The 26,067-nt window shown below is 52.5% G+C and overlaps 12 protein-coding genes across 12 annotated transcripts; 4 read left to right on the forward strand and 8 right to left on the reverse strand.

The window, feature by feature from the left end:
- Positions 1-5,012: 5,012 nt before the first annotated feature.
- On the forward strand, positions 5,013-5,321 carry J3458_001781 (uncharacterized protein; the record flags this gene model as incomplete). Its single annotated transcript, XM_066116919.1, has 1 exon — positions 5,013-5,321. One exon carries the CDS (start codon positions 5,013-5,015, stop codon positions 5,319-5,321), a length of 309 nt encoding a protein of 102 aa, XP_065978806.1.
- Positions 5,322-5,799: 478 nt separating this feature from the next.
- On the reverse strand, positions 5,800-7,148 carry CDC73 (accessory factor associated with RNA polymerase II; the record flags this gene model as incomplete). The annotated part of the gene is made up of 3 exons (XM_066116920.1): positions 5,800-6,384; positions 6,437-6,448; positions 6,552-7,148. The coding sequence occupies 3 exons, from the start codon at positions 7,146-7,148 to the stop codon at positions 5,800-5,802; spliced, it is 1,194 nt and encodes a 397-aa protein (XP_065978807.1).
- Positions 7,149-8,017: 869 nt separating this feature from the next.
- Positions 8,018-10,238, reverse strand: LEU5_1 (coenzyme A transporter). The gene is made up of 2 exons (XM_007809442.2): positions 9,551-10,238; positions 8,018-9,475 (listed from the first exon to the last, which is right to left on the reverse strand). The coding sequence occupies exons 1-2, from the start codon at positions 9,773-9,775 to the stop codon at positions 8,507-8,509; spliced, it is 1,194 nt and encodes a 397-aa protein (XP_007807633.2). The 5' UTR covers positions 9,776-10,238; the 3' UTR covers positions 8,018-8,506.
- Positions 10,239-10,468: 230 nt separating this feature from the next.
- On the forward strand, positions 10,469-11,681 carry J3458_001784 (uncharacterized protein). Its single transcript, XM_007809443.2, has one exon. It carries the CDS (start codon positions 10,546-10,548, stop codon positions 11,620-11,622), a length of 1,077 nt encoding a protein of 358 aa, XP_007807634.2. The 5' UTR covers positions 10,469-10,545; the 3' UTR covers positions 11,623-11,681.
- A 191-nt stretch (positions 11,682-11,872) lies between these two features.
- Positions 11,873-12,562, reverse strand: MRP20 (mitochondrial 54S ribosomal protein YmL41; the record flags this gene model as incomplete). Its single annotated transcript, XM_066116921.1, has 2 exons — positions 11,873-12,398; positions 12,492-12,562. The coding sequence occupies 2 exons, from the start codon at positions 12,560-12,562 to the stop codon at positions 11,873-11,875; spliced, it is 597 nt and encodes a 198-aa protein (XP_065978808.1).
- A 208-nt stretch (positions 12,563-12,770) lies between these two features.
- Positions 12,771-16,394, forward strand: J3458_001787 (uncharacterized protein; the record flags this gene model as incomplete). Its single annotated transcript, XM_007809446.2, has 2 exons — positions 12,771-15,485; positions 15,577-16,394. Exons 1-2 carry the CDS (start codon positions 15,047-15,049, stop codon positions 16,392-16,394), a joined length of 1,257 nt encoding a protein of 418 aa, XP_007807637.1. The 5' UTR covers positions 12,771-15,046.
- Positions 13,481-14,047, reverse strand: J3458_001786 (uncharacterized protein; the record flags this gene model as incomplete). The annotated part of the gene is made up of 1 exon (XM_007809445.1): positions 13,481-14,047. One exon carries the CDS (start codon positions 14,045-14,047, stop codon positions 13,481-13,483), a length of 567 nt encoding a protein of 188 aa, XP_007807636.1.
- Positions 15,566-18,669, reverse strand: J3458_001788 (uncharacterized protein). Its single transcript, XM_066116922.1, has 3 exons — positions 18,049-18,669; positions 17,663-17,960; positions 15,566-17,575 (listed from the first exon to the last, which is right to left on the reverse strand). The coding sequence occupies exons 1-3, from the start codon at positions 18,271-18,273 to the stop codon at positions 16,887-16,889; spliced, it is 1,212 nt and encodes a 403-aa protein (XP_065978809.1). The 5' UTR covers positions 18,274-18,669; the 3' UTR covers positions 15,566-16,886.
- A 399-nt stretch (positions 18,670-19,068) lies between these two features.
- J3458_001789 (uncharacterized protein) lies at positions 19,069-19,715 on the reverse strand (the record flags this gene model as incomplete). The annotated part of the gene is made up of 2 exons (XM_007809448.2): positions 19,069-19,348; positions 19,447-19,715. The coding sequence occupies 2 exons, from the start codon at positions 19,713-19,715 to the stop codon at positions 19,069-19,071; spliced, it is 549 nt and encodes a 182-aa protein (XP_007807639.2).
- A 703-nt stretch (positions 19,716-20,418) lies between these two features.
- On the reverse strand, positions 20,419-21,578 carry J3458_001790 (uncharacterized protein; the record flags this gene model as incomplete). Its single annotated transcript, XM_007809449.1, has 4 exons — positions 20,419-20,917; positions 20,974-21,181; positions 21,267-21,429; positions 21,501-21,578. 4 exons carry the CDS (start codon positions 21,576-21,578, stop codon positions 20,419-20,421), a joined length of 948 nt encoding a protein of 315 aa, XP_007807640.1.
- A 470-nt stretch (positions 21,579-22,048) lies between these two features.
- On the forward strand, positions 22,049-23,352 carry BUB3 (mitotic spindle checkpoint protein Bub3; the record flags this gene model as incomplete). The annotated part of the gene is made up of 4 exons (XM_066116923.1): positions 22,049-22,139; positions 22,211-22,457; positions 22,516-22,598; positions 22,649-23,352. The coding sequence occupies exons 1-4, from the start codon at positions 22,130-22,132 to the stop codon at positions 23,350-23,352; spliced, it is 1,044 nt and encodes a 347-aa protein (XP_065978810.1). The 5' UTR covers positions 22,049-22,129.
- Positions 23,353-23,773: 421 nt separating this feature from the next.
- On the reverse strand, positions 23,774-24,679 carry J3458_001792 (uncharacterized protein; the record flags this gene model as incomplete). The annotated part of the gene is made up of 3 exons (XM_066116924.1): positions 23,774-23,803; positions 23,863-24,406; positions 24,465-24,679. 3 exons carry the CDS (start codon positions 24,677-24,679, stop codon positions 23,774-23,776), a joined length of 789 nt encoding a protein of 262 aa, XP_065978811.1.
- Between the last annotated feature and the right edge of the window lie 1,388 nt (positions 24,680-26,067).

Here is a 26,067-nt window from a genome sequence, read left to right on the forward strand (position 1 = left end):
TTCCGGATTTTACAAAGACATTATCGCAGCCGACCCTGCTATCAACCTACTTACCTAGGTAGGTATCGTAGAAAAGTGGGGTCAACCGTTTCCTCACTTGGACCTTAGCACACTCGAAGGGATGAGGTTGATTGCGTCAACGGTCTTGTGGTGGTGGGTTTACATGACAGTTTGTGGTTATAGCTAAGTTACCTAGGTAGGTATTCGACCACCCAGTGGCGTTGAGCGACTCCGAAAGTGTCGAATACTTACGAGTGTTGTCGTTGAATAAACAGCTGCTTGGAATGCTTGGATGGGAGGATCCCGACAAGCTTGGACGGCCCAGAGCCTATTGCACGAACAGTCGCGGGCATTTCTCAGACATGACCTTTCAATAGCAGATGTGGAAATATCGCCAAGGTCGCCAGTTGTCCTACATGGCGTCTGCAGCGAGGGTGTCTGTATCTATGCATACTCTCAAGATCTTGGCCAGAATCATCGCTGGGTTGTGGGCGAGTGCCGGCAGCACCAACCTGTCGTCTCCCAGCCAGGCGGCGACTGTGACACAGAACCGTGCCTTGATCAACGATTCGCCCTCAGAGAATGTGGACAAGATCCCTGAATGGCACAGATGTTCTAACTGCTGCAAGCTGCACGAGAAACGTGGTTCAGTGGCGGCACCGAATTCTCCTTGGGTGGCTGAAAGACCAGCCTTTAGGGTAGGGAGTGTGTTTGAGTCGCAACAAACAGACTGGACTGGGCTCGAAGAATGAAGACGCCGGTCTCGGACCAAAAGTCGTTTAATACTGCATGCAGATGTTGGTTGCAGGGCCTCGGGAGGGAACGAGGAGAGCATCTGGGTGGGTGAGATTCTCGAGGGGGGCGTGTGTCTCAAAACAGTGGACATGGAACGGACCAGTTGGTGGCCGAGCACAAGACGATGGGGGAAAGGCAATGCCACGTGGGTTTGAAGATGAATCCACGCCCTCGAGTCCGCCACCTTGTCAGCCTCTTTGCCTGATTCCTCGTTCGCTTGTTCGACCTTTTGCTTGTTGTTTGCTGGCTTGAGAAGTGCGGAGTATTTCGCGCTCGTTGCCTCTTTCTATAGAGTATTGCGCTTCTCCTTCTCTCGTGCGCGGTGGCTGGCCATGACATTGCATGCGCCAATACGGACTAGATCTCTACCTAGGAACGTACTTGGGAATACCTGGGGCAACGGGGCAACTAGGCTCAGGGAGAGTATCGCTCTGTAAGTCTGAGGGTCTGTAGGAACCTACTGTAGGGAGTACAAAGATACTGACTTTTGGTATTTGGAATACTGACCTAAAATGTCAAGTGTGCGGCGGAACCAAGCATGCTGCATGTGGACCTAGTGCCAGAATGAGCAGTAGTAAGTTACTTGAGCGTCTGAGCACGGGGATCAGCAACAATGCTGGCGCTCCGTGCCACATGTACGTACTAGTGCTCGTGCCGGGCAAGGTCAGTTGCGCAGCTTCCTGTAGGGCTGCCTTGTACTTGGGAAAGGACCCCTCTCACTCCTGCCGTCAGGTACGTAGTAGCTACTGGCTGCGGTACATGTCAACTCCGTTCAGCCAACACCCAGCTCACCACAGGCATAACGGTTATGCTGAGATGCTGTAGAGGCGCCTGCTCGACCGCCTTTGGAAATATCCAGCTTGTCTTCAATGGTTTTGCTTCGCAGCTCGACCATCATTCAGTGAGCTTGCATTTTTACACCGCCCTTCGACAATTCCCTGGCGAGATGAGTCCCACCCGCACACCTCAAGATGGATTACAAATACGTCTCAACTTTCTGTCTGATGTTATCATGATGAAGGACGGCCGGCGCGCTACACTCTCCAGATAAACGCGACATTATCAATAGTCTTGTCGTTAATGCAGAGTTTATTGCCCTTGGATTCGGTCGGCAACCGTATTATGGCCGTGGCAGAATGAATTACGCACTCGGCCACCGAACGTGCCGAAAAGCAACAACCGAAGGTTGTCAAACCAGCCGACTGGTTTCTGGAGGGGGTGCAAGCGTCAGACACAAGATTGAAAGCAAAGGCCAACATCCTGGTCTGACGGCTCAAGTATCGAGTACATTGCCATGTGTCGCGCTCACCCAGGCCACGAGGACGCAACGCACACGCCTTGAACAGAGCTGTTTGCACGCCCTTCTCAGGCAAGGGTTTTGAGGATTTGAACCAGCCACTGGGACGCCACACCGTGACGCTGCGGACAGAGCACAATACTCATAGACGACATTTTCATCACTTATGAAGGGTACGGAGTATGGAGTCGCGAATCACATCTGCACAGTATCCCATGGGAAATTGAGTGTTGCTTCAACCATGTTCAATATTTCCTGTGGTATCCATGTGATTGGAGGCCTCATTATCAGTCAGTTCTGAACTGCAGCTAATCTTGGGCCAAGAGTCGTGACGAGGGGGTTGGCCAATGGAATCACGGGCGAGAATTTCTGGGCCTGCAGCTCTCAAGCTGCGACACAAACGCCCAGTCCACTGTTTACAGGGGTGCAAATAACTATTACCAAACGGAACATTCAAGACAATTACGGAGCATCTGGCTAGCCATTTCCTGGCTACAAGGCCGTAAAAAACGACCTGAATAAGATTTGACGCCTACATATGTACTCAGCCACCACATCAGAGCCGGCGAGGCAGCTACAGCACGGAGGACAAGACTTTCTCCGCATCATGCCACGAGGTCAGCAAGCGCACACCCCCTTCAGTCGTGTCTGGTCTGTTGATGGCTATCAAGCGTCGTCAGCAGCCACTCACTCTTCACTCTTCCACCGCCCACCGCAATTCACACGGAACACATGGAAGCGCTCGTCGCGGCTTATTTCCTCAGCACGTGGCAGATGCCGCTTGTGCAATCTTGCCATCCGTCAATGCCGACGACCCAAGTACCATGTTGGGTCAACCTGAAGCGTCTGCTGACGAACACTCTTGCCATCGATCCGTCTCCAATTTTCCCCTTGAACGCAGAGATTAACATAGCTGCTTATCGTTTGGACCCGTTGCAAAACCGTCACTGTGAGCATCGAGACTAGCCGGCTTATAGCCAAGTTCAGGAAACCACACTTTGTCCAAGATGAGGTGGATAGTACAATAACAGACGGGACCTCCCGGACTGTGCTATGGCATGCTGCAACATACCATCTTGCCCTTTTCTCATCTGGGCAACGCCGAGCGATACAGGCCACAGAATGAAACGTCTCTCCGAAGCTGCGTTAAGTGGTGTCCGGAAGTACAAGCCCTGTTCCATGATGCGCACAGATGTATTAGTATCGAATATCATTTCTCCCGAGGTCCAAGCTTCGGGCAGTCCGGTGCGGATAATAGGGCCTTTCAAAAGAAAAATGGGCCTCGGCCGGCTTCAATCTCATGATGTCACCGTCATTATCTGCCATTTTCAAGAAGAAAGCCATGAGGTTGGTGGATATTTAGGTTACCTTGAAGGCTGTACTACTTTGGAAACCCACTAAAGGCGTGAGTGTAGCTTCAATTCAAGTCGATGAGATCGCATGTCCCCATTGTCAAAATATGAATAAGCTTCCCGCATCGGTTTCGGGCCGTCACTTGCTTTGACCAAGATCATCGGAAGTCATCAGGGCAAAAAGCAATCAATAGCATGAGCCTAACAACTTGCATGTTTACTACGCGACTTCCCGCGAGTTTTGTCATAAACGCCACGTTCGGGAGGCAATTAGCAACTCTAAGAAACCAGTGGTTCTGCGTTGATAGTTGCTATGGATGTCAACTGTCACTAAGCACACGTATTAGTGTTCACAAATGTCGTTGGGATTTATTCAGCCCAATTTATCACTCAAATGAAACCTCGACGCCGGCCCGAGGCTTCGCATGGTTGAAACTGCAGACGAAGCTGCTAACCTGCTCTCACAAGGATACACTGGAAGGATGATCCTTGATATGCTCACCGGGGCGATTTCTTCTTCTTCTTCTTCTTTTTTTTTTTTTTCGTTCGCCTATACACTCAGCTGAACCCTGTGTGACGGACACGGTTGGCTTGACTCTGAGAGTATACATGTTGTGTGGATGTGGTCTTGGATGATGGCTTACACTGCCAAGGTCTTGTGACCAAGTCCTCGCTCGGGATCGCAATTCTGAAAATTGCAAGCTTCTTCAATGGGACATTTCCGCACTATGTCACTTGGCACCTGTCTTTCATGCCCCACGACTGTATCTATGAGGCGTTGGAGCTAAATCCGAGACGCTGTGGACTTGGTCCCTTTTGTTTTCTTGCCTCCTTTTACAATGACGCGACCCGCTCCTATCTTTATTTCAGAGAGAGAGAAAAGGGAAGATACCCTTGACAGGAGTACACCGTGTTACAAGTCTCTCCCGGCTGGCCAAAGCTCGGGTGCTTCATTCTGGGATTCATGCTCGTCTGCAGGCCATTCGGTCTAATACAATATGCAGGCCTGCTTCAGAATGGTATCAGGTCACGAACTGGGACCCTCCGCAATGGCTCAAGATGAAAAAAATCCGCTGCTTTGTATTTCCGGGACGCTCCTTACAACCCGTTACCGGCCCGCAAACACCAGGGCCTAGCCAAGGCCCTGATTGACGCCTTTATGTCATCCCGAAGCTACGGGAACTCGCGTGTCATCTTGGCCTAGTTCACTACGCAGGTGCAAGGAACACGGACAGCCAAGACGCACCAAGAATAAATGGTCCCATGCTAGGTAAGCGGCTACGTAGCTGGAGAAAATTTAAAAAAGAAACGTGGCAAAAACAAGGTCCGACGGTTCCTTTGAAAAGCTTGGCTCGAGCAAGGATGCCCAGGCGTTGGCCGAATCCTTCCAACCTGTCAGCCCGGAAAGGGCCATGAATATCGGGAAAACCGTGCTTCGTATTGACACCACTCGGCCTGGTAAACTGACTTTCCGCCAAATATCGGTAGATAAGGCAAGGGACCGTTGACGGCGGCGTGCTTCTCACCCCCTGGGTCAATGGCCAACGGGGAGGGAGCAGGGCTATCCCATGCAAAATTGTCCGATTGTCCACATCACCACACCCACGAGATATGTGCACGGATCACGGAACCGTCAACGCATGCTTCTTGTTTTGCATGTACAATATGCAAATACTGCATGTACAGCACTGCGTAATGCCGACCCAATCACAGGGGTAATCCTCCTTTCATCGACCCAATTTCCCTCCAATCCTTTGAAGAACAGAACACGGTTGGCTTCTGTTCGCTTTCTTCCTTTCAATCGCATGCATGATTTGACTATACCCGGTGCCCCTGCTAGTTTGGTGTCGCGTGAGAAAGGAATTTTCCAGAATTAGGTTTGCATTCGTGGCGTTGGGTTGCGCGGGCTGCCAAGACCGGCTGGAAGTTGAAAATAGAAGGAAGCCGAGGCTGCAAGAACAGGCGGTGTGCTGTGGCAAAAAGCATCCCCAACTCCTGTCACGTGTCCGAGCCGTCAACGGGTGATAGAACTGCATTGAGATACGTATATTGCAGAAGAGGATGAAAAGACGAAATGCGAGCAAAATAAGATACAGCTCCAAGGGCACACAGAAACACATTCGCCTCGTCGTACCTATTCCATCATCGTTCGTGGTCCCCATCTCCTGCTTCTCAGACTTGTTGTAGTATTCTGTACCCAAATAAAACCAAACGCCGACGCTTTTTGTTTTACAAGACATGACTCTACCCGATCCTCTGCAACGGAGCCCAGGTTCCAGGAAGGTTTATATAATGTAGAATGTTTCGTGGATGCACGATTAAAAAAAAAAGCCCAAACTGCTCTGCTCTCATGCCTTATATCGCCGTGGGCGCAGCATCGAATCGCCAGCCCTTGCTTCGCATATTCATCTCAATTGCCTTCCAAATCTGCTCTACAACCTCCTTGTCCCTGAAGCGAGAGGCATCAGCGCCGTCACCGCCGCGCCATCGGTCAACGCCCGTCGACAGCACTCTGTGGCCCCAGCTCCGGATGCTCTCGGGGGCCTGCTCTCCGCGCCAGCCCACAAAGACACCGAGTGTGTGCTTGAACAGCTCATTGGGACTGCTCCACTTGTAGTTCTTGAACTGCCACGTCTGGCCAGTGGTGAAGACGGCCACCACGCGGTTCCAGTACTCGGGCTTGAACTGCTCGGAGCCTTCCACGAGGATAAAGCGCAGGGGGCGGTTGGGGTCGATGGCTCGAATGACGCGTTGCACATGGAGCATGCTGGCCGTCGAGCCGCTGGCGTCGGGGGGGATAAACTTGCCGTCTTCGAGGAAGGACCTCGCGTTGGACATGCGGAGGAGCGACGAGGCAGATGGCGAGAGGAGGATGAATCGGGTCCGGTCTCCTAGCAGGACCTTTCTGATTGAGAGAGAGAGACGAGGCCGCGCCGGGGGCTGAAGCCGCTTGAGCCTTCTTTTGGATGAACGGTGCTGCAAGCTTGCGAACGTGCGAGAAGTCCTGCGTTGCAGCGGTTAGCTCCCGGCCATGCCAGGGATTTTCGCAGTCGGAAAACACAGAGGGAGTCGAGCTCTGCAGAAACGCCGCTGGGCTTGATACATACTGTCGGCTTAATCCCTCTCAGTACAGTATTCCGGTCTCCCATCTTGCGCTCTCCGTCGTAAACGCTCGCCAGCCGCGGATCCATGGTGCCCTTGCCGGCTCTGGCCTGCGCCGCGGTCGACACAGCTCCAGACTTGGCCGCGGGAGCCGTCCCGGCGGCGGCGGCGGCGGCAGCGGCGGCATCCGCATCTCCGGCAACAGGTTTGATGTATTCGCTCTCCTCACTAGCCGCCTCCAGCCAGGTGATCAAGTCGAGTCGTTCGATGAAGCCCAAGTTCTGCACCTTGCCCGTCGACCCAGCCGCCGCGAGCTGCTCGTTGAGCGTCGTTGCCGAAGCATTGTACTCTGGAATGGCGAGCTCGCGATTCAGCCAGGCAAAGTAGATGCTGCGCAGATCGACGGGTTTGTCGTTGGAGATGAAGCGCGTCGGGGTCTCGATGGCGAGGGCGATGCCCTGGGCTGAGAATTGCAGGTGACTTGCTTGGGAGAGGGGGCATTCTTCGGCGCCCGGGTCGCCTGACGCGGTGGGAATGAAAGGCTGGCTGCTGGAGATGGCTTTGCGAAGGAGGACGAGGGGGTCATGGTCGGCGGAGGCCATGACGGGCGGACTTGCGATGGGTTTTGCGGGAGAATAGGTGATGCGTTGAGAGGTCGGGGGGGGGGGGGGGGTCGGGGGAGGTGGGAGAGGGATTTGTCGATCAAGTGTCAATTCAAATCATCGAGTGGGTATAAAGATGACGGAACAAATGGCGGAACAGATGGTGGTGCTCTTCCCTCGCACACGTCGGTGGCCGGCAATGGTGGTTTGGCTGTGATGTGAGGAAGCTTTTTGGTCGGACGTAGTTTTGGAGCTGGGGTTGGGAGCTGGTCGCAGCGGTCATCTGACCAATCAGCACTTAGTCTGGGACATCTGTTGACGCGGGCCACACAGTTGGGTGTAAAGTGGTTATATGAAACACAGCAGCAATGTATGAAGAATTGGTCAAGTAATTTCCGTGCTACCATTCACTTGTTTGTCTTGAATGGAGTAACTTTGTTTTCCACTTATGTGTATTCTGCTCTCGGCATTTTGGGGGGGGAAATGACGCCGGACTAATTTTGCCGCGCTCGGTTGTGTGCCTTCAAACCGAAACAACCTCACCAAGATCCGACTGCAAAACTTCCGCCATCGTTGTAAACATTTCCTCGCCCAATTGTGAGCTTCATTAGTATGCGGATCCTCTCAGTTTTACATGTGAGAAAAACAGTAGCCAGTTTCTCTTTTGCTCAATGTCTCACGCAATTCTAGCGCCGAAGTAGCATGCAACGAAGATGATACGCTAGACCAGCGCAATAGCAAGCACGGCCTGACTCACAATCTCATCTGCGCAAGGGAATTAGGAAACAAGATCATGTAATTCAATAATCAATACAGACATAGCATGTCAGCACAAATACTACCATCTCAGACAGCTCCGCCACTGTCCCCCACGTACGAGATCAACCACAGCAGCAAACCACTGCCCCTTGGCCAATGATACAAGGTTCGCATTCTTCATCTGCAATCAAGACCTGCGAGCCAACGGCATTCCAAGCGGCCAATCAAACAATTAATTTACTCTGCAAGTCTAGTGAAGAGGCTTGGAGAGATATAGCATCACGTTGGTTGCAAAAGGAACGCACACTCCATCTAGAATAAGAAGATAGTATGGAATTGTAATCTCGTGAACCACCTAGCCATGCTAGACTGTACTGTACTGATATCTCTAGCACTCTTCATATGCAAAAACTGGGCCGCTTCACCGCGACCAACAATGCCACTGTATCAACAAAGCCATAAAACAAAGCTGCCCCCCCATGGATGCCCATTCTTTTTGCCACCCAGCTCTTGCGCCAGCGCCATTGAAACAATAGACAAAGGAAGCCTCAACACCCCCAGAAAGGTAATGAAAATGGAAAGCTCACAAGTCGTGACGTCTATATGCCAAAAACTAGCTTCATGCGCTCGTATGTATAGAAGCTCACAGCCACCATGGGAATCACCTTAACGTAGCCAATTGTTAAACCGACAAAGAAGCCTCGGAAACCGCGTTCTTGGAAGATGAGTCTGGCTGTCTCGCCAAGGCGCATCCTGTGACCGTCCCCAACGGCGCCGCTTACCTGCATGCGCCGTCTGATGACCTCCAATGGGTATGATGAAGTTTGTGAAATCATACCAGCGATACCGCCGCTTGTGAGCTCAGCCCATGATCGGAGCGGTGCGGGCTTGTCAAAGGGCTGATTCTTCCGTCGGGGTAGCGTCGTATATTGGGCGATTGAGGGGTGGCGCATCAAGTCGCTGACGGTGTCGTGGGTGAGGAAGGACATGCCTGCGTACGGAAGCATGCCCAGCAGGGTCGGGGCAAAGCCACGGTAAAAGCTGACAAGTCCCGTCTTGGGGACAATAGAACTGGCCACCGAGGCAGTAGACTCTACGGCAGCAGCAACAGGAGTTGGAGCGCTGGGTAGTCTTGCCGTGGCTGACTTCTCAACAGGACTCGAGTTGTAAATCTGTCTGCAGATGGAAGACAAGGACGAGCGGCTGTCTTTCTTTGTTTCAAAGGCCAACCGTACTCGAACAAGTTCCAAAGGATATGTGAAGAAGACAGATGTGACACCGGCAAGACTACCGCTGAGAAGTCGTCGCAGCGGCGTTTCGTACTCTTTTCCGGGAATAATCTTGGCTCGAATCTGCTCGTAAGCAAGGAATTTGATGCCGGCGTAGGGGAAAATACGCAGCAGCGTAGCCGAGTGGCCTCGGAAAAGTCCCCGGCCACCTTCAAAGCGGTAAATGTCTCTGATGGCGGTTGCGACGCCGAATGAAGATCCTGTATATTTTGCGAATTGGGGATTGCTGGCCTGGAAGAGGATCTTTACTCGATCTAGCGGGGCGACGATGGTCTTGGCCTGATGAAGGAACAGTTCAAGTTAGCGGACGGATTCTCGCAGCACGGGTTTCCGGCACTCGAGGATACTCCTTACAGCGCAGCCTGCGAGCCCTCCGGCGACACCAGATCTCCAGACATAGTCCCAGGATCGAGTCGTGTTTCGGGGTGTTATGGCTTCGTCGTCGGTGGGACACACAGCCGGGTCCCTCTTGTTGGCGACGGCGGGAGCCATGGTAGCCACCCCAACATGTTGGCGCACTCTGTCGCGAGCAATTTCCGTCATGGGAGCATGGTCCATGAGGGGAGGGGACGTGGGCATTCCGGGTGTCGACAGCACTTGGTGTAGTTGCGATGCAGGAAGTCCCAGAGGACCGACGCCGCATGCCGGCCCGGGTGCGTACGAGTGATGTGGCGGACTCGGTCGACGGGAATGGCGACGATGGGAAGAAGATATTGCGTGAACAAGACTTGATCTATTTCAATCAGCAACGATAGGAAAGGATGGGCGAGCGTGGACACGGGAAAAGGGGGGAAGCAGCAGAGGTTGTGTGTGCCAAAGACAAGTTGTGGAAATGGAAAGGATTGAGGAATTTCAAGGTTTGGCACGCCACGGGGCCCCGGCTACGGCTGCCCACGAGACCTGGGACATCTGGGGGCTCGCGGCTTGGGAACAGCGAACCAGCAGCCTGTAATCCGGCTCTACACTCCGTGTTTGGACATGGCACTGGGATTTTGGCGGACGTCATAGTAACGCCTGCAGCGCATTTGAGCCTGCCCTGGCGCGTTGGCCAATGACATGCCTGGGCACTGGACAGTCTGGGGGGGAGAACATCCGGAGGCAGTTGGAGTCTTCAACCGTCTCCAGCGGCCACAGCTGTCAGAGTCACAAAAGCGTTTCCAGCCGAGGATTGCCGAAACCCCTCTTCTGAGCCGAAAGCCAATCCCAACGGCTCGAGTTCCTGTTACCAAAGGATATCTGGACCACTTTTTGCTACATACCCTCACCCACAACATTTGTCTGCACGCTCGCCCACACGGATTGCCCACGTCCACGGCCCTATCGGCACCATCCTCCCGGGAAACCGTCTTATGTCCGGACCGCCACAAGGTGATGCTGCCACCGCGTCCAGCGTCCTCTTCCAAAGCAACGACAAGTCTGTCGTCTTGCTAGATATCCCACGCTCGCTGGAAGAAGCGCAAGTCTTGCCTGGTTGCCCATTGCTGCGCCGGGTGTACTCGGATGCGCCACCGACCCAACCCTTTCCGACGCCGGATCCGAAGAGGAGTCGGAGGAGTCGACGTCGGACTGGTCGTCGTGGCGGCTGCGACCATGCGTCTGGTATTGGCGGCGGTGCGGCACACGACTGGCCGGCCCAACCCCCTGCTACCCAAATAGCCGATTTGATGACCGCCGCAACTGTTCAAAGTGCTCTGCAAGTGATATGCGACGGGTACAACGGCCCGTTTCATCTCCCTCGCAAACAAATACCAGTCGACATTGAGGATGCGAATGCACCGTCTCCGCTACCTGTCCAAGACGCCAGACCGCTAGATGGATCCATCCGGGGCCTAAGACAAGTCTTTGCTGACACGGCGCCCGTGTTCAAGCTGGTCGTTCTTGACCCTCCGTGGCCAAATCGTTCCGCCAGAAGACGCAGCAATAAATATGCCACTGCTACTAATCTAGATGAAATCCGAGATTTGCTGACGAGCATACCCGTCTCGGCGCATGTAGCAAGCGATGGCCTTGTGGCTGTCTGGATCACCAACAAGGCTAGTATCCCTGAGCTTCTCACATCCCCCACGGGGGTATTTGCTTCTTGGGGCGTGGAACTGGTCGCCGAATGGACCTGGCTCAAGATTACAGCCACGGGCGAGCCCCTCTACGACGTCGGGTCGGTCTGGAGGAAGCCATGGGAGAAGATTCTCATAGCCAAGCCGATCGGTGCGCCGGCGCCGCCTGGTCTCAAGGCCAAGGTCATCGTCGCCGCGCCAGATGTCCACTCCCGAAAGCCAAACCTGCGGCTGCTGTTCCAAGATGTCCTGGGGCGACAGGACTACGCTGGCCTGGAGATATTTGCCCGCAACCTCACGGCCGGCTGGTGGAGTTGGGGGGATCAGGTCCTCCATTTTCAAGGTCAACGGTACTGGGAGCAGTTATCTTGAATGTGCCAATACCGTACCTTTGAATCATTGCTCCCACATCAAGAAACCAAAAACCAACTTGTTCGTTTTATAGTGCCGGCGCCACCCGGTTTCTGCCTTTTATTGGCTACATTAATATACAGATGTGCCTGCGTATCGTACATGGCTCGCCTAGTCGAACGTTTGACGCGTTCATGTCCACGCCTAGTTCCATACGACTGAAACCTATGTTTACTGGCTAGCTTTGTGTTGGTGCCCTCCGCCTATCCTCTCAAGCGGCCGCATCCTTCCTCTGCGCTTCCTTCAGCACAGAATCCCACTTCGGATCCAGCGCCACTCCGTTATCCCACTTGACCTCTCCCCTAACCATCCTCTCCGCCAGGCCTTTCAACTCTCTCCTCTCCTTGGTCATCTCCTCCTTGCTCTTCATTGCAATCTCAAACTTTTGCTGATTAATCTGCTCCTCGTTCCTCTTCTCCATCAGGTCCTCCCTCATCTTCCAGAGCTCATGGTTCCACGGCTCCAGGTTGGTCGGCGCCTCAGGCCACTGGAAGGGCTTCGCCAGCTCGACCGTCATGATCTTCAGCGGCTGCGGGCGGTACCACGACCGCGAGTGCGAGTTTCGCTGCGTGAGGGGCTGTTGCTTCACGTACGACCGGACCTTGGTCACCTCCACGTTGTATAGGTTCCATAGGTAGTCTCGGAGGTCGAACTTGGTGAAGCGCAGCGGCACCTGGAAGCAGGCTTCGTTGGGCGGGAGGTGTTCTTTTCGGAGGAAGGTAATTACATGGTTGGGACTGTGCGCGAACGGGAGAAGGTTCTTGATTAGCTTAGGGGGGAAGGGCGGGTGTGACGAGTTTCGGGGGTAGGAGGGGGGGTTTGCATCGTACAGGAAGACTTGTTTTTGGCCAAGTCTGAAGCCTGGTAATTGTCGGGCTGCTGCTTTTGCGGCTTCGGCCATTGTGCGTTGGTGTGGTGAGGTTCGTCGCGATGAGCATCTTTGGATGGCCGACCCAAAATATTTCTTGGAGAGAGTGGTGATTGGCTTGGCGGCGGAAGGCTCGATTACGTAAGCAGGTCTCGTGGTCCAACATGCGCATGACATCTAATCATAATATCGGATGAATCCATAATTGTAAAGGGATTATTATATTTTGTCATATTCCAACCTTTGTTTTAGGTATCTGCGTGCCGCCAATGATGCACTCATATGCTTGTCATTGAGAAACTATGCAAAGCGTTCCTGGCTAGTATCAGGTATGTACAACCCTGCTTCAACCCTCATCTTCCGCCAAATTCAACGCAGCACAGGAAATAAGCAACGTATGAGATCCTCCTATCATGGCTCGTTGAACTCTCTGTCTAGTTCTGTCATATCGTCTACACGCTTTTTCAGCCACTCCCAACAATTCACGTCCTCGTATTTCTTCTCCCCCGGCGCAAGACAATTATCCAGCACGGCACACGTTTCGTGGAGTCCGAAGCCCCAGAAAAACCCTATGCTCACTCGTTCCTTGACGCTCCAGTTCTGCGCTCGTGAATAGTGCTCAGGTATTTGTCGTTCGTGATTCTCTGTAAATAATCTGCAATGTTCACCACAAGTGCCGGGAACCGGCTTAGCATTGATTCATTGTCCGTCCTCGGTTGAGAACCTGGAGCCCGCCAAGACTATCTTCCTAGAGGATGGTCAATGCAGAGAAGTCGGAATGCGAGCCAATAGAGACCCTGAAATTGCAGTCGAGAGGGGTCAGGGCTGGGTCACTTGGGATGAGGGAATAGTAGTTCATGTTGATACCAGCATCAGGGTACAAGACCTTACTGTCAAGTGCCGTCTCGGGAAGATCCAGTGACAAGGCAAAAGTACGAGTCAGAGCTCTCGCTAGAGATAGGCATGATTGGTAGTGGTTGGGGAGCGCGGGCTTGAAGTTGGGAGATTTTCAGTATTCTCCCCATGGCCCTCGTTCATGTGGATGTATTCCATGACGTTTCTCGGAATTTCCTGTACATCTTTGACCTCGGGATCGTTTCTGGGATCGTAGGTGAATGAGAAGTTCTGCCGTACGTCAACGCCTTCATCAGGATCGACTCGTTGGGTGTCTGGTGCCCGATAGCCATTGTAGCAAGCGCTCTTGGTTATGGATGCTTTGTTCTTTGTATCCACATCTTGGCGCAAGAATTCCAGGACTGCATTATAAGAGGCTTCTGTGATACTCTGGGGGACGCCATGGTTCTTAATATAGAAAGACCCAGTGTTGGTGGCAGCATTGCGGACCTGCCAAGCAACAGATTTGCGATCCTCGAGATACGAGCTGAAAATGGGAGATACATCGATGATGGGAATTTCGGAGGGCAGTGCATCCCGCAAGGGCGTAGGAAGGATTGTGCGGGTGACTGGCCCTGTTGGGGATGCCACCCTTATCGTGGTGGTTTCTGTGATATTGGCCATATTGAAAAGATGGAACGATCAGAGCGCGCAAGATATTTGATATGAAAATGGAGGGCGAGCAACATAGCCATGACGAGAGGCGAACAGACTTCGGACAAAAAAGAGGAAAAACAAGGAAATGGTCAACAAATATTCCGGTGGAATATCAGTCACCTAGCGAGGGGCGTCTAGACTCCTCGTATGAACAGATGCACAATGAGACCAATGTGCAATTTCATGCATTTGGTGTGGGGTTTATCAAGTAACACCGGCCAACTTGAAATGCTGCAGTAAAATCAATTTGAAGCCGCAGAATCTTACCATGGACCAGCAAGGGCAAGCGCAGGCATTGGGGGGTAATTCGCCAAGCATGCTTGATCAAGGTGTCCCATTCCAGACCGGCTCCTGCCAGTCTCGATGTGGTGCGGAGTGTCATCGGGGGTATATAGCGGACAAAGGATGAAACGACAGGGTCAAATGGGGTGGATGTGGAAAAGCGAATGCGGTGTGCAATTTTCCTTTAATGCCATTATTGTGTACTGTTGTCAACTGCCGAGGTGTTGTTAGTTACACATTCTTTCTAGCACAACGCAGGGTACAATGCAGCCCCATCCGGTGCAGCAGCAGTCTCGGCCCCACATGTGCACTCATGCGTGCTGTGCTTGTCAAGCATTCAGATGCAAGCCAATTAATTTCAATGTTACTTCACTGCCACAAGGCGTAGAGGTCCTATTTCGCTGACAACTTTGTGAAAATCCTCTATTCATCGCCAAACGGGAAGGAAAGTGTTAAAACAAAGCATCGCTTCCTTTGAAAAACATACGGTTGGCTCCTTTGTCGCGACGCCAACCTCGAGTAACCGTCATGAATGAGACGACAAGCACGTTCCCCAAACAACACGCATCTTTGTCACACCGCGGCAGCATCTTCCACACCCCGTGCCCTTTCCTCAGATGAGTTCTCGGCCGCCAGCATTATCCTCTTCTGAGACCCATTAAATCATCACTTCAACTAGCCAGCATGGAGACATCACCCTCACTCTCCAACACTCCGCGACCACACCTCGCCAAAACCTCATCGGTTTCCCCGCAAGACACCACCACTGAACCGCAGATGCCTGTCAGTATCAAGCAGGAGGAGGAGGATAGACTCCCTGCTATCGAATCAGTGGACCCATACGACCAAGGATATGAGAGTTCGGTCGATGCTCCTATTGCTGCAGCGGCCGATATGCGACTGGAGCTGGAGGAGGAAAAGAGGAGCTATCCCGGAGCAAGCACATGGGCCGACGAGGAAGAGAGGCTGTTTGAGATTTTATTCCAGAGGGCGGATATACCATTACTACCGGCGCATTGGCATGTGGATTTTAGGGGTATACCCGTCGTGGATAGCATCTTTTCCGCGGGTGATGGTGTGCCTTCCATCATATACAGCCGGTCAACCAAGAAGGAGTTTCAAGGTAAACTCCAATCACTCTTAACAAAGAAAATGAAAAAATAAAAATGAAAAGACAATTGCTATGCCGTCATTCAGGCTAACATGACATGCAGCAACCATGGCCCTCATCCGTCTCATAGATCTGACATCCTCCGTTCGAACCACCGTCCAATCGGGTCTGCGGAAGAAAGCTACACGACTGATTAAAAGGTGTCTGGACAAATACATCGCATGGGCTGCCGAGGACGGAGGCTACTCTCATCTCAAAATCGTACCAAACATCACTACCGCCGTCATGGACGCCGAGTTGGGAGAGAAAGACATCACGGGTACTATGAAGAAGCGCATGCGTGCGCTAGCCATGGCCCAGAGAGAGTTCCTGAGAGTCGACCGAGATGATTCATTTTGGGATGTATCCGAGGTTGAGGGGGGAGTAAACGGCGCTGACCTGTCCACCTTGTTAGTGGAAAAGTACTTGAAGAGAGTTGAGGAGCTCGGCGTATCGGCCAAAGCGCCTTCAAGAAACGGCTCTCGTCAGAGCACACCGAGACCACGGGGCACATCACCCGACGATACGACTCCAACAAGAACGCGATCCTCTCCATCTCCATCTCCAATACCTAACGGATTGACCCCCGAGGAGAAGCAGAGCACTCGCAGCCAAATCAATTACAGACACAAACCTCCCGTTGTATACGGACTCTTCATCCTCCGCACATCCGTCTTCCTTCTCACCGCCGACAGTGCAAAGGGTGATTCTGCGTACGTCAGTTTCCATGTAGACATGCATTTCATGGATCGCCACCAGAGCGTGTGGAATGCGCTTACGGCCGCAATAGCGGTATGCCTGGCAAGAGATCAGCTTTCTGAGAGGATAGACGAATTTGAAGAGTTGCCTGCTTCTACGGAAGAAAGTGAAAGCGAGGTGTGAGCCTCGCATGGAAAAATATATATATTCAGATGGAATTTTCTTTGCGGACGTTGGGCTAGTTGCTTCATAGATACCCCTTAAAGTCGGCATCGAGTGCCTTCGCATGGAGCGTTACATCAATACCAGTCATGAACCTTTTCTAGCCATCACCACCACTTCACAGGCAAAAACAAGAGTATAGTGTTGATGTTCATTTGGAGAGTCGGCATCCGTGATACCTCTATGTGCCGTAAAATGCCCTGCCCAAGCCCATCTATCAGCCTCCAACGCCAAACAATGATGTGGCATCTATATTTCTTTGCTCTTCCCAACCGCGCTCTTATGCCTCCTTGTTTCCATCTCATACAAGCAACAACCCGCTCTTTTTTATGTACATGGCTCCTGTAGCTTCAATAAAAAAAAAGGTCAAAATGCCGTTGGGCTCATTTGCCCCTTTAACGTGCAGTATCTCTATATTACAAAAAAAGAAACAAAAACAAAAGCTCCTTCGGTTTACAATTCGTCCTTCTCAGCAGGCATCATCACCTTCAGCTGGTGCAGCAACCGCTGGTACAGGAACAGCATACACCCGCTCTGGATGAAGGTCCATACACCGCGAGGGCCGACGCCACGGAACCACCCGGCCAGACCTTCGGTGCGGTAAATAACCTTCAGACCGGTGATGACCGAGGATGTTTCGAGGGCAATGGCACCAGGTTGCGGGCGGTGCGTGCTGGGCGATGATGTTGAGATGTGGCGTTTCTGAGAGGAAGCCACCTCTTTTAACTTGGACACCTGGTCTGAGGAGGGGTTGACTTGGGTCTGGAGCCGCGTCTTGACCACGTCGAGAGGGCAGGTGATGACTCCCGCGAGACCACCTGCTGCTGCACCGGTGAGAAGCTCCAGCGGCACGCCGATTTCGCGGCTCTGCTTGTATACGCGCGCCCAGGCGTGGAACTGCTCCCAGAACATGAATTGGAGCGCGGAGAAGGGCAGGTCTCGGTATAGCGTGGCCTTGTACCCGTAAAAGAGGGCCGACGCGCCTTCCGTTCGGACAATGGTGCGCGCGGCGTCGAGCGTGCCTCGGTAGTTGTATCCGGATCGGAAATGGGGGTTGTTGTAGCGTCCCTGGAGCTGTAGTCGAGTCTTGAGGACCTCCGAGGGGACGTAGACGACGGAGGCGGCGAGGTCACCGAGGAATCCTGCAGCCATGGTCAGCAAACTCTCCGTCACACTGCTCAGCGTGCGAGAGCCAACCCCCAAGTTCCAGAGCATGGGACGGCACTCACCTGCGGAAAGATATGCCAAGTGGTGCTGTAGGCCGTGGTCTATCAAGAATCGCTTGCTCCATTCATATGTGCCGAAAAACATGACGGTGCCGGGAAACGAGCCGCCAAGCGCAGGGATCCATCCCCCGTACAGACCTCGTCTTACGCCTTCCTGTCTCCATATTGTGTAGTATGATCGTCCCAATGATGTGTATTTTGACGGGACATTCGGATCGCCCTGCTGTCGTGTCTTGACTGTATCCAGCGAATGCATGAGCAGATCGCCGGTTGAGCCGCCGATACCACCAGCAATCATGGCCTAGATAACCCCCCAAAAAGGCAGTCAGTACCTCGGCCTACCAACCATGAAGGCCGGATCATAAACACGAGAAAGAAAGAAAACGAACATGGAGATAGGGCGGCCGGCCCTCCGTTTCGATATCTTCGCCCTTCATGGTATGCCCGCTCTCAGACGCTATGACGCTGCTTCTGCCCGGGGAGTGCTTCGTGTGAAAACTAGCATTGCGAGGCGGCCCTGCTAACCCGACGACGTGCTCGTCGCTACTGCTGTCACCAGCCGAAGCAGACGAGCCGGCGAAGAAGAAGTTGGAAAGGTGTGAGGCGAGGGGCATGGCCCAGACGCCCGCCGCCGTATATCGCAGAGAAACCAAAAAAAAAAAAAAAAAAAAAGGGACGGGAGTTGGTAAGGAAAAACCGCTTGGGTCGGGGTTTCGCGGGATCAACGACGCAGAGATATATAATGAAACGCCGGGGAAAAAAAAAAAGGAAAACGGATACGTCAAGACCACAAGCGCCAAGTGAGCGATTATAGCTGTGCTCGTCGTCTATTTTGCCGAATGCTGTGATGGGGGCCGTTGCGTCAGCGACGTTGGATGTTCGTCGCGTGTGTGCTGGGAGTCGTCAATGGCTGCGGCACTGCACCGTGAGCGCATAACAATTTTTTTGCTCCGGTGCCGACTTTATCCCCGAACCACTTTTATTTTCCTTTCCTTGCTGGAGCGGCGTCGCTTTGTTCTGTGCCTGGGCGTCCGCCTCTCCCCGGTGGGCTCGCTCTGTAGTAGTGCGCCGGTATTCCGTACAGCACAAGCACACAGGGCGTCTGGAATCACCAGTGGTCCGTGCACTGCTTGCCAAAGGATTCAACTTGGATTTGAACTCACTTTGACCTACCCCAACGAGCAACTCGACAGCTAACTAGGTACTCGGAAAGAAGAAGAAAAGAAACGAAAATGCAACGCTTTCTCTACCGTGTCAATCATTGCATTGTGTATTTTATCTAGTCCTGTAACCTATAGCCATACAACTCTATACACGACCGCGGGTACATCCTACAAAGCCATAATATATACCTAGGTACCTAGGTATACATAGGTCCACCGTCATTCACATGATATCGTACAAAGCCATCATTCCACCAGCTTGCTCTCATGCTCCCACCACCTCACCCGCCCAAACTTCCTCAACGGATACACAATGTGCGTAACCCTCCCCGTCAATAAGCGTTTCGACACAGGCCCGTACGTATTGCTGTCCAGACTCGATCCCGCCGGCCCATCTCCTTCCACCCAAACATGGCCCTGGGGTATCCTGACCGTTGGTATGGGATACGGCTTCTTGGTCCTGACCATATCCCCTTCAAGCGCAACCACCCTCTTGACGGCAACAACCTCCGGATTATATGGACTCCTAGACTTTGCTGTCAGGCATTGATGCTCCTAAAAAAAAGTCACGACCCTGGCCCTGAACCCAAAACCACCAGAGCCTGGAGGCTCACTCGCACAAACCTCAATGTGACAACCATGCCTCTCTCCAACCCTTCCTGCGGCGACCACTTGTAATTCAGAAAAAAATCTCTCCGCAGCGTCGAGTCCTTGTCCTCGTTCAGAAATGGGTACATGGATGAGCCATCCACAAACGTCAGCTCTGCGACGTGCATATTGAACCAGGCAATGACGGGGATCCACGTCGCGAAGCCCATCAGATTCAGAGTGACGGCTCTGGCTAGCCCGGAGCGTGGTATTCGTAGGCGCGACCACATCGAACCCGGCGCCATCGGTGCACCTACTCCTCCAGAGAGGTAGACGAGGGCGCGAGAAGCCGTGGTATATGAGTCGAGGTTGTGAGGTGCGAGGTTGAGGTTGGGTAAAGCAGTCTAGCAGCCTTTACGACTGTCAAACTCGCGTGCCAGGCTGGTGCTAACTGCAATAAGTTCGGCAACCTGCTGCTGGTGGCGGCAGCAGTTGGCGGTGGACCCTGGAGATCCATTCGGGCTCCAGTCTGGTCCGACCGCAACACAGGCATACGGTAACCTCGGGCGCGCCGAATTGCGACGTACAATTACTTCAACGACGTTTCTCTAGTTTCTACTCCAACGCAGAGTACAGCTCCCAGTTATATATATCGAGTCTTAAATTTACGCATGTTTCTTTCCATGCTACTGCTTCAATCTCCAACGCCGCTTTGAAGGCGTCACGCGCTATTTCAAAAAATAGCTTACATGAAATGCCAATATAGACCAGCCTTTTTCACCAACCCATGCCATTCTCGTCATCATCATGCGGTCCCTACCCCAAGTTTTTACAGTATAGCCTACGGTGAGCCGCTTACATCTCGCATTGACCCAATGCGACTCGCAACGGCCTCAGGACATCGCCGATGGGCACCAGCATCCTTGTCAATCCGGACCCAAGTCCAGTAAGTCCAGTAATAGATACTAGCGGCCTTCTTCTTCCCTTCCTTGTTTGCTCTGGAGCTGCCTAAATTGTCTCGGGGATGTTGTCGTCGCTCTCGCTCATGCTCTCGTCACCGCTGACTTCGGCGTTCTCACGTTCTCTCTTCTCCATAAGGGCCTGCAGCTCGGCATCATCGCTCTCGGTAACAGCCTTGGGGTCCATTTTAACAGTCAGGTTGCCGCCGGCAGCCTCGATGCTTTTTCTGATGCTCTCAATGGCCTCCTGCAGGAGAGTAATGCCCTGCTGCTTGTCGAAGGAGGTGCTGGTAAGCACATACAAGGGGGGCGAGACAAGCTTGACCTTGACTTGGGTGTCGGTGTTGGCATCCTCAGAGTCGTTCTTGGCCTCGGCAGTTCTCAGTGCAGTCTTGACGGCGTCGATACCCTCATAGCCAAAGCAGGTGACCTCAATGTCAGCTCGGACCTTGGTTCGCTGAGGAGTAAGTCGCTTGCTAATGTACAGCTTCAGCTCATCCTCGACGGGCTTGCTCGGGAAAGTGATATCGTTCCAAACTTCGGGGTTACTATCGAAGAGATTAGTACCTGAACCCCGGACGAATGACGTCCTAGCGAAACGTACGTAATAGACAGCTTAAAGGCATCGATGGCATGGCCATATCTCCGGTTCAAGGGCCAGGCAATGGACTCGTACAACGTCTCAATAGGAGTCTGAGTCTTCTCGGCGACGTGCCTCATGATCAGATGGACGGTCTTGCTCTTGTTATATCGCTCCTCGCACTTGACCATATCCTCAGGAGACACACGTCGCTTGGAAAGATCAATATAGCCTGCCGCCGACGTTAGCTTCTCCCAGTATTTCTCTCTAGCTCTATGACTTAGGTAGCAATCGGCCAACACAAAACATTCGCGTACCCTTCTCTTTGTCCACTCGCAGCACAACGACAACCTCGTTACGCCCGACTCTAATGAGCTTCTGGATACTTCGAATACGTCGTCGCGACAATTCAGAGAGGAGAATCATGCCATCTATGTTGTCATACTCGAGAAGCTTGACGTAAGCACCCATTTCGGCGATCTACCCACGTATTCTTGTCAGATTCATGGTCCCCCGTGCGATCGCCTGCGCCCAACCCCTTCCAAACGCACCTGCTTGACATTGACCATGACGAAGCTATCAATCTCCGGGAACTTCTCCTCGTAGAAGCGGCAGTTCGTTAACGACATCTTGGCGGTGTTATTCTGAATGTCGAGAAGATCAAGGAACTAATCGTTCGGTTTTCGTAGGGAACAAGAAGAGGGGAGGTGGGGTTCGCCGGTCCCAGAAATATATCGGCACGTTTGCACGCTTAAAACTGCACCCAGACCCGTCGTGTGTGAAGTGCAGCTATTTGGAGAAAAGGGTGAAAATTTTCAAAATGCCGGAAATCCAGTGGCGCGACTCGTTCCGAGGTTTGTCGGTTAGACTGTGGCAGTTCGAAAACTTCGTGAGTGAAAGGTTTGGTGGTTAGAAGGGAGTCATAATTTTGACATTTTCGATTTGCTGCGAACTGGATGGTGGGGTGTGGCGGGGTGTGGCTAGTTCTGAAGCGGTATGCAGCGGCAGAACTAGCCCAGCTGTTGTTGTTGATTGCTCTTCTAGTGCATGCAGAGGGTGCGAGTGACCTGTAACCTGGGTAGAGAACTGCTGTCGCCCACGTGACTGGAAGTAAACAACCAAAAGCTGCGCTCATCAACAAGCTGCACCACTGGTAGAGACGCACTGGCGAGTGTTGATAATGGCTCCAGGTAGGTTATTTTCCGGCCCATTGGGAAAAGTCTACAGCCTGATCCGATTACATGGCTAATGGCGCAAACAGCTACGCAATTTGAACTCTCCCCGCCGCCTGGCGACGCCGTTTCCGCGGTCGCATTTGCGCCGTCCGACTCTAGCAAACTCCTCGTGTCGTCGTGGGACAAGAAAGTATACAGCTATGATGTCGCCAGCGGCGGGTCAGAGGGCAGTCTGACGAACACATATGAGCACCGAGCTCCCGTTCTAGATGTCTGCTTTGGAGCGAATGACAATGAAGCCTTTACGGCAGGCATGGACTGGACTGTTAGCAGGTGTGTCTCCTCCAGCTACTCGCAAGTGTATTACACATGGCTAATTTTTGTGCTGTAGATTGGACTTGCAAACTGGAGATATAACTCCTCTGAGTAAACATGCTGCGCCTGTTCGCCGCGTCGTATTCAGCAAGGATCACAGTAAGCCCCATCTCCCTATCAAACCGTGCCTCTGCTAAACTATGTACAAGATATCCTTGTCTCTGCTTCATGGGACAGTACTCTCACTTTGCACGATCTCTCCTCCGCCAGCGCTCCAATCCGTATACCCCTCCCCGCCAAACCCCACGCTATATCTTCTAGTCCAACCAAGGTCGTCGTCGCCATGACGGGCCGCATCATTCACATCTACGACCTCAACGCCATGACGAAGCTCTTTGCCTCGGGCGGCACCGAGTTGAAACCTTGGCAAACACGAGAATCATCACTTCGGTACCTGACGCGTGCTGTGGCATGTATGCCCAATGACGCAGGGTATGCGACGTCCAGCATCGAGGGCCGTGTGGCCGTGGAGTGGTTTGAGGATACAGCAGAGTCGCAGGCTCGAAAGTATGCGTTCAAGTGTCATAGACAACCAGCGCCGGACGGTGACGGTGATGTTGTCTACCCCGTCAATGCGCTGGCATTCCACCCTGTTCATGGGACATTTGCCTCAGGAGGTGGAGATGGAACTGTTGCGCTGTGGGATGCCGAGGCCAAGAGGCGATTAAAGCAGTATCAAAAGTTTTCTCATAGCGTTGCGGCGCTAGCCTTCTCTAACGATGGTAAATACCTAGCTATTGGGGTGTGTCCTGGGTTTGAGACTGGCCAGGAAGACTATACAGGCGCTGGTGCTACGTCTGTTTTAATCAGAGAACTTGGTGAGAATGAAGCAAAGGGCAAGGGTGCAAAGTAAAGGATTCACAGAATTGTACGAATTTGGAGCAATGTGGCAGAAAAATCAACCTAAACTAGATGGCGTTGAGCTAGAGGACAGAGTATTGTGTGGTGACTGGTGTTTCTTCATAGTCCTGATGGCCAGGTTTCAAAAATCGGTATGTAGATACCCCTGCAATGAAATAAAGTTATGACCATTGTAATTGGCAAAATTGACACAAAGGCGGCACACGATGGGTATAGCATCATCACTGGTGTTGAATAAATGTAGGTATTCTCGTTGTGGTGGCCTGTCCTAAGCCCGCCCCCCGAATCACACGGTAGACATGAAATCAAGGCTGTTGATAATACCGCTGGTACAGCGTGGCTGTATCTTCAAATTCATCATGATGTTGACGGTATGGTAGCCAGCGCCAACTATACGTTTTAACCGGAGTGTTCTACTCTCCTGTTTTCTTCGGTATAATAGGCTATGCGATTGTCAGACAACCGAGTTGCAGAATCTGCAGGACATGGGATCAATACACACCCTAGCATCTTCGACATGTTCAAAATTTCCGGCAGTGGACAGAAGCCAGACGTCCTGTAAAGGATTGGGTACCTGCCGGCCCCATAGAAAGTTATGAGGGAAACCAAGATCAAAGGGCACAGCAGCCTCGATTAATCGAATTTCTTCGTCGGTGAGCTCGATTGTAAGTGCCTCAATGTTGCCTTTGAGGTGCTCAACCTTCCTTCCTCCTATGACAGGAAACACATAGGGCGTCTTGTGCATTACATACGCCAAGGCAATACTAGTGATGGCTGTGTTTTTGCGGATGGCGATCGCCTCAAGTGCCTGACTCGTTTTGATATCGGCGTCGCTAACCTCCGTCCTGCGGCCTTCGCTGGATCTTCGGGCCTGCTCAGTCTTGAAGTTTCCGCCGCCAAGTGAGCCCCAAGGAGTGATGGCCATGCCTTCAGCCTTGCACATCGGAATGACATCGCGCTCCAAGTCTCGGCAAGACGCGGACCATCGACCTTGGTAGACCGAGAACTGGCGAAGCCCGTGGTTTCGAGCATATTCATTGGCCTTGCTATAAGGAGGGTGAGCCATATTGAACAGCCAGAATGAGGAGTAGATGTTTTGCACACCTCACAATCCAAGCCGGGGCATCGCTGATTCCCAAATACAGGATTTTGCCAGTAGCGACAAGTTGATTCAAGGACTGCATCACTTCTGGTATTGACGCGCTGTAGTCCCACCAATGGATGTACAAGAGGTCTATGTAGTCAGTTTGCAGCTTCCTAAGGCTAGCATTGACCGATAAATGTAGACTCTTGGTACCATTTCCAACACAATTGGCCATGATATGCGGATGATTAGGGCCAGCCTTGAAGTTGGTGGTGTACTTGGTTGAAATGACTGCATTACGAGAATAAATGGTAAGCGATCAACCCCATAGCCTGTTAGTAGAAGGGGTTCGATAGACAATTCGTAGCATTCAACCTACCCATCTGGTCACGGTTGCCGCGTTTCTTCATCCACTCGCCAATCCATGTTTCTGATTGCTCGAATTGGTAACTGTTTGCGGTGTCAATGAAATTCCCTAGATCAAAGAAGCCTATTAGCAACCCGCACTGAAGCCCTGGCTCTGGAATTTGATCTGGCACAGTCTCGTTCATACGCCTTACCTCCCTGTCGTGGCGGCATTAGCACTGTTCACACTGACGTATCTGACGCCACTTTTAAATAGACAGCATGGAGAGTCTAACTCACTTGCTCGAAAAAGAAATCGAGGATCTTTTCGGTGTTCTCCTGGTTGCATTCCCCCATCCAATCAGCCCTGTGAGTGTCGATCCGTCAGTTCCATGTTCCTTGCCCAACAGTGGCTGCGGTGTCTTGAGCATGTCGTTTCGTACCAGGCATCACCAAAATTCATAGAACCAAGGCATAGCGGGCTGACTCGAACAGAAGCAGTGGGAGAGAGAAGGCGGTAATGAGACAAAGGCGACTTTGGTGCTCCATTTTGAGGCAATGCAACATTCATGGTGGTCTGAGAGCTGAGGGTCAAGGCAAAATAGTGAAGGCTCTACTGGGGCAGGGCAGAGTCATGAAGGGAGGGTAGTCGGCGGAAATGGAGGGTCTAAGAATGCAGAATAGAGTCGTTTCAGACACAGAGTATACCATTGGCCTGGATAGCCTGGGGACAGCCTTCATGTTTTATGTTTGACCAGCTCCAACGCAGTCACTACGAGCCTTGCTTCCTGCCAGGGCCGAACGAGCTAACGGAGCCGCCCCTTCGCCAACATTTGCCGAGTTTACATTGTAGAATGTGACGGTAGTTTTAGACCGGATTCGGCAGTGGGCACGCTGTACGCGCTGCAGCAGTCACCTTGGACAGTTGAAGAGAACGCCAGTCAAGCCAAGGCGGGGATCGACGTCGGCGAATACTCCCGAGATGCCACCCCATATAAGCGTTGGTGTACTGCAGGTGCCACCGACTCAAGTAAAGCAAGTATTTCAAGCACGGGAACGGAGTATGTACGTGCATGCACGGGCGTATGTTCGCAAGATGGGAAATGCAACTGATCAAAGGTTAGAAGAAGGCCCCGGTCTTTGGCTGTTTCTAAACACGCACATACAGTCCCGTACGGAGTAGCTACCCGACGCTCTTTCTCGGCCTCTGAAGCAGGGCAACGGGAAACTGGATCGACTTGACGGTCCGATGTTCCAGACGCCTGTATGGAGCCGTGC

This window comes from Metarhizium acridum, assembly GCF_019434415.1.
Source record: "Metarhizium acridum strain ARSEF 324 chromosome Unknown scaffold_1, whole genome shotgun sequence".
Classification (NCBI taxonomy): domain Eukaryota; kingdom Fungi; phylum Ascomycota; class Sordariomycetes; order Hypocreales; family Clavicipitaceae; genus Metarhizium; species Metarhizium acridum.

What these genes read in the sequence shown, in the direction of transcription:
- J3458_001784 (XM_007809443.2), top strand. Translation starts at nt 10,546, where the DNA reads ATGTCCGGACCGCCACAAGGTGATGCTGCCACCGCGTCCAGCGTCCTC.
- LEU5_1 (XM_007809442.2), bottom strand. Translation starts at nt 9,775, where the DNA reads ATGCCCACGTCCCCTCCCCTCATGGACCATGCTCCCATGACGGAAATT. An exon ending in GAGGGCTCGCAGGCTGCGCT is followed by an intron (nt 9,476 to 9,550) that starts GTAAGGAGTATC and finishes TTCCTTCATCAG; the next exon opens with GCCAAGACCATCGTCGCCCC.
- J3458_001788 (XM_066116922.1), bottom strand. Translation starts at nt 18,273, where the DNA reads ATGCCCCTCGCCTCACACCTTTCCAACTTCTTCTTCGCCGGCTCGTCT. An exon ending in GCCGGCCGCCCTATCTCCAT is followed by an intron (nt 17,961 to 18,048) that starts GTTCGTTTTCTT and finishes GGGGTTATCTAG; the next exon opens with GCCATGATTGCTGGTGGTAT. An exon ending in CTTGGCATATCTTTCCGCAG is followed by an intron (nt 17,576 to 17,662) that starts GTGAGTGCCGTC and finishes CCATGGCTGCAG; the next exon opens with GATTCCTCGGTGACCTCGCC.